This window comes from Micropterus dolomieu, unplaced genomic scaffold (genome assembly GCF_021292245.1).
Source record: "Micropterus dolomieu isolate WLL.071019.BEF.003 ecotype Adirondacks unplaced genomic scaffold, ASM2129224v1 contig_11923, whole genome shotgun sequence".
Lineage (NCBI taxonomy): Eukaryota > Metazoa > Chordata > Actinopteri > Centrarchiformes > Centrarchidae > Micropterus > Micropterus dolomieu.
In genome coordinates, this window is record NW_025740909.1 from 1 (window position 1) to 9,295 (window position 9,295).

The 9,295-nt window shown below is 40.0% G+C and overlaps 1 protein-coding gene across 1 annotated transcript; it reads left to right on the top strand.

The window, feature by feature from the left end:
- Positions 1–4,620: 4,620 nt before the first annotated feature.
- LOC123965935 (endothelin-1 receptor-like) lies at positions 4,621–8,941 on the top strand (the record flags this gene model as incomplete). The annotated part of the gene is made up of 4 exons (XM_046042231.1): positions 4,621–4,788; positions 6,302–7,230; positions 7,623–7,750; positions 8,743–8,941. Coding segments are annotated over exons 2-4 (981 nt in total), but the record flags the coding sequence as incomplete, so codon positions are not given.
- Between the last annotated feature and the right edge of the window lie 354 nt (positions 8,942–9,295).

The following is a 9,295-nucleotide window of genomic DNA, read 5'->3' on the forward strand; positions in this document are numbered from 1 at the left end:
TGTCTCCTCATTCTGTCCAGTTAAATAAGGTGTGCCTCAGGGGTCGGTCTTAGGACCCATTTTGTTTTCCTTGTATCTGCTTCCCCTTGGACATATTATCCATAAACATGGCATTTCTTTTCATATTTATGCTGATGACACACAAATATACTTGCCCGTCAGATCCTCAGACCCTGAATTGCTGAGTTCACTTAACAACTGCCTTTGTGAAGTTAAAAAATGGATGTCAAATAATTTCCTCCAGCTGAACTCAGACAAAACAGAAATCCTGGTCATCGGGTCCCAGCAGATGGCAAATACTGCCATCTGCTGGTTCCCTAGTAAATCACATTAAGCCTGTGGCAAAGAACCTTGGTGTTTGGTTTGATAGTAATTTAAATTTCGAGCAGCACACCACAAACTTGTTCAATCATGTTTTTATCAACTTAGAAATATAGCAAAAATTCGATCTATGTTAACTTTTAAGGACACCGAGACCATTTTACACGCCTTCATCTCATCGCGCCTGGATTATTGCAACAGCCTTTTCACCTGTTTAACCCAAAAATCTACTGATTGACTCCAGACTGTCCAGAACTCACAACTGTCGGCTGAGTCAGTGAACTCTTTTAAGTCCCTTCTTAAAACATACTTTTATAGGAGAGCCTTTCCCGATCTTATTTGACTTTATTTTATCCCTTTTATTTTATTCCACTTTACTTATTTTATATTTATCTTAAATATCTTGTATTGTTTCTGTATTATTGTTTTGGGGTATTATTGTCTTTACACTTGTTAAAGCACTTTGTAACTTGTTTTTGAAAAGTGCTCTACAAATAAAGGGTTATTATTATTATTATTTTGCACAACTTTTCTTAGGAGGTTGTTTGAGTAAAAATACATCTCACCACAGCTGGGATGGAAACTCGGTCACTGTGTGTGTGAACGCGTTTTATTTTTCTTCAAAGAAAGTTCCTAATAAAGTTTCATGTTCAGGGTGGAAACCAGCAGCATCTGGGACAGAGAGGCTGTTTCCTGTCAGCCTGTGAGTGTCTGGGTTTGATCTGCTGTCAAATGAGACTCTTTGGATTTGGCTTGTTTGTTCTTCTTGTTCTAATTAGCTTCATGTGCAATTTGTCCATTAAACAGAGGTCCTTTTGAAGAGAGATGTAAACATGTTTCTTTCACGATATTTCCACTACTGGAGACTAATAACATAACTGTAGTACACATGGTTGGTGGTCTGACAAGAGGTCAACGTGAAGAAGTGCCTTTTCTTTAAATTAAAAGCTCTTAAAATTACACTACAGCTCCTTTTCACCTCTGCAGTAAACTCAGGAAATCGTAAAACAAAAAATTTAATCAAACTATAATAAACAACCCCATCTTTGTTACTGTTGCTTTGCTTTTCACTCTTGCACTGCCGATTAGGGGGCACATCTATCCCTCGAAATCTTTTAAAACTAGTACTTTTTACTACCAATAGCCGGTTGTCAGACACGTTTTAGTCATCGTTTCATTGCTACTTTTAATTATAAAAATTGTTTACAAAATACAAATTTAAACACAATTATTTCACCACATAATTTAACTCAGTATCTCATTTAACTTTTTCAAAAGTGTCTCTTGGTTTTGAATAAAAATACCTATCAAAGAGAAAGTTGCAGTAATGTGGATTAAAAAGTAAATTTTATTTATAAAGCCCAATATCACAAATCCTAAATTTACAAACTGCACAGCATACGAGTCCCTCTATCCTTTTGGATGAGGAAAAACTCCCCCCAAAAACATTTTACTGTAACAGGGAAAAATGGAAGACACTTCAAGAAGAGCAACACAGGAGGGATCATTCTCCCAGGACAGACAGACATGGAATAGATGCTGCATGCCCAGATGACAAAATTATAAATAGACTGTAAATTTGTGGAGGAAGAATATAGATCCGGGAGCCACTTAAGGGCAACAACAGGTGTCACCAAATGGACTGAGCCAAACGACCTTGGAGACCTTCAACAATACAAATTACACAAGGACACAAGAGGCAAATATCAAGCACACTATTCAGACAGAAAGGAAAAAGGAAACAAACACAGGAAGAGTAAAAAATAAACAATAAAGTTCCAATAATGTACCAATAGTAAAGGAGAAGAAGAAGACAAGGTTTATAAGCCTGTTATCTGCTGCATGCATGGTTTAAGTCACGTACAGCCTTCATCTGTTTATCTCATGTGTTTACTGTAGGCTAATAAACAAACAACACACACACACACACACACACACACACACACACACACACACTGGCAGCCCACTTATCTCCTCTCACACTCAGTGACGTCTTCTGAAATAGAAATTTTGCACTGACACTGAGGGAAGCTCAACGTCCTGGGGTCAAACGTTTGATAAATATAAACTGAATTGAGTCAGACTGAGAGGCGACTGCTGCTCTTTCTCCAGATAGATAGATAGATAGATAGATAGATAGATAGATAGATAGGAAAGATGTACATCTGTTTGGTTTTAACATGCGTGTATCACAGATGTGTAAACATAACATGCACTTCACGTGTTGCTGCCACAAAGTAACACAGGATGCGTGTCGCTGACAGATGTTTTAACATTAACATTTATTAACATTTAATATCACAGCAGGTCAAGGACAGCGGTGAAAAAGATCCAGGATCATGAAACAAAACACAAAATAAAATTAAAAAAAAGATTTTTGCTTCTTTTTAAAAGTTGGAGTGTGAACCTTGTCCATCTGCAAGTTATATGGATCAAAAGCTGTGAAAGGATGTACATGGATACATAATGAGGTGTAGGATACACACTTCAGAAACGGGTTGCACTTTATAAAGCTCCAGTCACACCATGCTTACTCAACCTAACTGTAATATAGGTCATCTCTGTCTCGTCTAGTGTGAGTTACTGGTGTCTTGTTTAGTAAGTATAATTATTGTGACTTTGTTTTTAGCACCTTGGACCGTGACAAATGGCATTCAGTTTATTTGTATACTTGGTATGTGGATAAATGACAATAAGCAAACTTGAACTTGAAAGGTGTCGCTTGTAGTGACAAAGAGCTTGAAAGTGTGTTTATGCTCATTGTTTTGATTTTACAGCTGCACCTTTGCTGTTTTAGTTCTCTCTCACCATCTTTCAGCGTTGGTTTTATCAGCAACAGCAACAAATCCCACGGTACGCTAACTGACCAGCACCAAAATGGTAGCATTTAGCAACTAGCTGGTGAAAATAGTGGAGCATTTTGCTGATAGTCAGATATTTCTTTTAGAAGTTGGTGGAGACCAAAAAGGAGTTAAAAGCAGGTGGACACAAACACAACTCCAAATGGATGTTGTTCTGTATCTGCTGGAAGTGTAAACAAGCAACTGTACAAGCAAACCTAACGTTTGCTGAACGGTGACAAGTAACAATCAAGGGATAAAGATCTACTGTAACACTCTGTGTCACTCTGTACAAACAGAGAGTAACATCATATTTACAGAAAAATCAGTTTGAAGTTTGCTAACATTTGCCAGCATTAGCTATTGGTATGACCAGTGCAGAATTGGTGTAAGATACGGTAGACTTACGAGTTTCAGGTTTTGGTCAATGTGTCTTAATTTCAAGTGTTACATCAAGTTAAAGTTCAAATGTATTTAAATAGCACATTTAAAAACAACCCTCGTAGACCAAAGTGCTTTCCAAGCTCAGGATACACAACAACTTTCTGCAGTCTGAGCAGTTCTTTTAATTTGAATAGGTAAAATATTCTAAAGATTTGGAGCAGCCGCCGAAAAGGTTTGGTCACCTTTATGATCGGACGACCTCAGTGCTTTGACAGGAGTGTGGACAAGTAAAAGTTCTGATAAATAAGGAGGCGCCAACCGATTTAAAATCTAAAAAATAAGCAACAAAATCTTAAAATCAGTCCTGTGATAAACAATGTAAACAGTTTGATCAAATGTAGTAAGTATTAATCCCTGCAAATGTTTTCTGTAGCCTACAAAATAGTCAACAATTGACCACGTTTTGATGGATGTTCAAAAAGTGATCAAAACTTTGGAAACATTTTATTTTGATGGCTGAGGTGACATTTAAAGAAATGGTCGAACTGATGAAAACGGACAGCAAAGAAATGATTTCTTTGTTCAAACATGTTTAAATCAAGAATAAAGTAAAGAAAATGGTTTCATTAAACTCTGAAAGAGGATTTTTGTGGTTTAGTAGTAAACTGAGCCTGGAGTCTGGCATCTCTCAGGTTCAAACACTCAAATGAAGTTTAGTTGTTTATATGCAGTAATAAACTTTTACTGCCTCAATTTCCACAACATTGTTTTACACATGTGAATAAATGGGTTAAAATAGTAAGTGTGTGTGTGTGTGTGTGTGTGTGTGTGTGTGTGTGTGTGTGTGTGTCAGATAGTAAAAGTTCAGAGTCACTTCACGTCAGAGTGTTTATGAGATGTTCCACTGTGACCGACTCAAAGAGAGGGAGGAGAGGAGGAGACAAGGGGCAAGAAAGGAGGGAGGGAAGTGTGAATAGACAGCTAATGAAAGATAGAGGAGGTATTGGAGAGAGGAAGGCAAAAGAGTAGAAAGTGGAGGAGAGGAAACAGAGGAGGGGGTGGGAGAGAGTAGAGCAGTGAGGGGCGTGCGAGCATTACTATCAGAGAGAGAGAGTAAAAACTAAGCTCCATCAGATAGACTTCATTAGTTTCATCTTGACTAAGTAGAGCACACGGCAGGGGAAGAGTTTGGAAGGATTTAATTTGACAAAAGCCACAGAAGAAGACAGAAAAACACAAGCAGGTGAGTTTTATATATTTTCAACTTTGAATTTTAAGTGACGAGTTCAGATTTTCCAACAATTTTCTTTTGGATTTCCAGAATAATCTAACTCTGTAACTGTTCTGTAATGTTTGAAAAACAGCCACTGTGGAACATTAACAGAGACCAATGATTAAATGATAACAGGCATTAAAGAGATGGTTGAAGCCAGTAATGTTACAGCTCTGTGTCTGAAAGGGTTCACTTTAAGCCTGTATTTTAAATTAAACTATGTGGCTGGACTGTGAAGGCTCAGACGCACAGAATTTTTGCAAAGAGCAACACTGAATAAAGAAAAGTGATGGTTGTCTGTAATTTCCTTCACTGACTGAAAGCAAATGTCTGATAAATTATTTTATTGTATTACCTTTGACCCAGTTATTTGCTTTTAAGCTGTGGACCTGTTACCTTTAAGGGACATTATTTCTAACATATCTTTCAATATAAACTGAGTCACATCAAATATAAAAACACCTAACAAGTTAGTCCAAAACAGTCTGTTACAGGACATTTATGAGCGGAAACAGAGAAAGCTGCTGCATTATGTTTAAAGCTGCTATAATCAATATCTTTAACAATGGACTGGGTAATGTGAAAGCAGTCGCTCTCACTGAAGAACCCACATCCAATTATCACCTGTCTCTGCAGTTCCCCTCGGCTCTAGGGAGCCCACAACCTTCCTGCTTTGGTTCACTATCACCGCTCTCATAGTGTCACGTTCGACCGCAGCAGGCAGCTGTTCAGAAAATAAAAGCTGTGTAAAGCCACCGTACTCTACCTGCTCAGCAGCAAACAGCAGACAGACGCAGTTAGAAACCAGCTGGTGAACATAGTGGAGCATTTAGCCATTAAAGAGCGAGATAATTTCTTCAGGAGTCAGGGGAAAAACCAGAGCAAAAACAAGGGTGAATATTGGACTTACATTCATCAGATGGACACAAAAATGACTCAAAAGTAAGCAACTGTCTGCTTAAAGTTCACCGTATCAACTTCAAATCTGATGATACGTCATTTCTGCTGTGGAGGTTTGAATGTTTTTTTGTGAACAGATTTGTATTGGTTTCATGTTGATAGGAAAAAGCACATATAGACTATACATATTCAGATATACAGACACACACACCTCACTTACCTCAACCTCGATTCTAATTCACCCCCTCACTGCATGCCAATTGTCCATTGTCATGGAGAGTACATTAGTTGAGTTAATTATTATTAAATTATTCCATGGTATATTATGCATGTACAGAACATTACATATCAATAAATAGAGCATGTTTAGAGCAGGTTTAAATGTTTTTAATGTAGCATTTCATGAAAAACATCCTGAGACACAGTCAGTAAGACATAGTAAGTTCAGACTTCAGAGATGTTGAGCGCCATGAACCTTTTCAGGTCTGGATATATTAAGGAACATCTTAGCAAATATTTGTTATCATTCTGCACAAGTTATGGTTTCTAATCAAGCCTGTTTTGTTTCCATCTCGCTCTCCAGATTTTCTCAGACCCCTGAATCACCAAACTCATCTGAGAACCCCGAACACTTTCCGAAAGCTTTCTGGAATCAGAGAAGGTTCTAGAAATGGTTCTGGAGTACATTCAGTAATAAACTGGGTTCTTGAATCGCACTGGGTTCTAATCTCAACCTTAGCTTATTCGAATCTGATCTGAAGCTACAGTAAGTTTTGGAAATACTGCAGGTTCAAACGTTTGCTGCAGATTTAAAGGGGGTTAAGGGTTATCGGTTCAAGGGGCACAGCAGGCTCCAGGATGGCTTCTGAAGTCACAAAAGTGGATTCACCAAAGGGTTCTCGATTCAAAGTGGGTTCCAGAGTTCCTTCCATGCCCCGTTTGTGCACCGTGCCTCTGGTTGTCTGGTGTTTGGTGTCTGTCGATCCCGTTGCTTGCCACAAAAACTTCTCATTTGAGCCATCTGTGGCAGACCTGAGGACGTTGGACCTGCCGGATTTCCATGGCACCGACCTGCCTCTAGGACCCGGGATGGACCGTCACGTCCAGGCCTCAAACAGACAGACACATCTGTTGCAAGAGACTGTGAACAAGCCCCCGTCCTCACATGAGCCAAGACTGGGAAAGTCAAAACACATTAGCAAGCTGAAACACAAACATGAAAGGAAACCTCCGTCTCACTCTTCTTCCTCCAACGCCTCCCTGGTGGTTCGCGCGCGCCCGGTGTCGCCCCCTAACTGCCTGCAGGCCACATCAATAACAACAGCCTTCAAGTACATCAACACCGTTATGTCCTGTATCATATTTGCTGTGGGGATCATTGGAAACGCCACCCTGCTCAGGATTATCTACCAAAATAAAAGCATGAGGAATGGACCCAACGCTCTGATAGCCAGCCTGGCCCTCGGAGACCTGATATACATCGCTATTGACATACCAATCAACGTCTACAAGGTACGGAGCTTTAGCACGTTGAATCTCATGCATTTTTATGTATTTAAGTATTTGTGTATTTACAATATTGTCGGTTTGTTGTTTGACTGGTTTCTCACTTCAGATATACGCATAGGCCAAGGAGTCAAACATTTAATAACATTAATAAAGGGGGGAAAGTGTTTAATACAAATACAAATGTATTCTCATAGGAAATAACAAAATATGAAGACGGGTAAGACTGGGACTTGTCTGTTGTGCGTCTCAGTCAGGAGGTTGAGTGCTGCACTGATAACGGCACTAAAATACCCCACTGACACTGATAACACATCATACACACAAACACTGCGATATAATGTTTATCTCTGCCTGTGTGTGTGTGTGTGTGTGTGTGTGTGTGTGTGTGTGCGCAGCTCCTCGCGATGCGGTGGCCGTTTGCAGACAGCGCGTTTGGTCTGTTCCTCTGTAAGCTGTTTCCCTTCCTGCAGAAAGCTTCAGTCGGCATCACCGTCCTCAACCTGTGTGCTCTGAGTGTCGACAGGTAACACACATTTGTTTATGCTATACCTCTCAGGACTTTGCAGCAGCTTTTCTAAACAAAATGGGATGAGATTGTGGGAATAAGTTACAAGCTACAAAGGTAGATGTGATTTTTTACTTTATTATAGTGTATAATAAATATAATATAGTAGCTGAATCATTAATCAGTTCCTCCAGGAGTTTGTGGGCCTAATGGTGCGTCCCATTTCCCATGAGCTGGGAATGACGTCACACCGGAGTTGACGGCGTTGCAGTTAACAAGTCAGAAAACTTCGCTAGTTGTTTACAGGTAGCCTGGTTAGCTATTGTTACACTGGTTGATGAAAAAAAGTCAACACAGTGGACGCTGTAGCGCTACTGCCGACTAGCGTTTGAGGCTGTAATTGCAGAATGACGGACAGACCTACGCACAAGTATAAATGCATACGCACGTAGCCATGCATTTAGACCCTACGCAGGAGTATAAATGGGCCTTAACCCTGCACATTCAAACCAGCTTGCTTTGATGCTGTCAGCACTTGCAGTTGAGCAGGATGCTACAACCTGTTGCAGGAAACTGTGATTGGTCTAAATTGCGGAAAACTTGTGATGATCGGTCAAAATGACAAGTTTCGCTGAATTCACAGGGATTTGTTGAATTTGTGTTACTAATCGCAAAATCCTGGAGGGATTAAAGAGAGCAGACCAGCCTCTGTAAGCAATAAGGAAATACCGTTCTCCTGGAGAGGCTGAATGGCAACAAGAAATGTATTTGCTTTCTTGCTGAGGCTAGATGAAAAACAAACAAATGAGATAGGCTATAATGTGTTAATTTGCGAGCTTCGGGGGGTGCAGGCAGGTAGATTTTCTTACGTGTGGACGGAGCCAAGCTGGGTCGTTTCAGTTAGTTAGGAAATTAGGTTTACATGCAACAATAACGCCATGTGCCATGATTTAAACTTTGTTTAAATATGAAGAAAGAGTGAATCATTAAAAAAGAAAACTTGTTCCCAGGTATCGTGCAGTGGCGACCTGGTCACGGGTGCAGGGCACTGGTGTTCCCACTGTAACGGCGGTGGAGATCGTCCTGATCTGGCTGCTGTCCATGACGCTGGCCGTGCCAGAGGCCGTTGGCTTCAACATGGTCACCTTTGACTACAAGAATGTTACCATGTCCACCTGCATGCTGCAGCCAAAGACGCCGTTCATGACTGTGAGTGTGTGTGTGTGTGTGTATCTGTATGTGGTCTTGTGTTATTGTTTGTCAATGTGTTGATAGTTTCTCTAAACCCTCCCTATCCACTCTCAAAAACAGGTTTCATTCATAACTACAGCACAATTTTTTAGACTTTAACCACTGCAGAACCTGTTATGGTAATAACTGAGAGACCATCTGCAGCACTGGTGGACTCATGTTTTAAAAAGTGCCCCCTTGGATACCCCTATGGTAGATAAAATGTGATAAAGTGCTCTCTAGGGTGCACTTACATGTAGAAAGTGTGATGATGTGCACTAATGGGTGTCCTTAAAATGGAGATGCATTAGTTGGCCTCTACTTTCCTCTAAA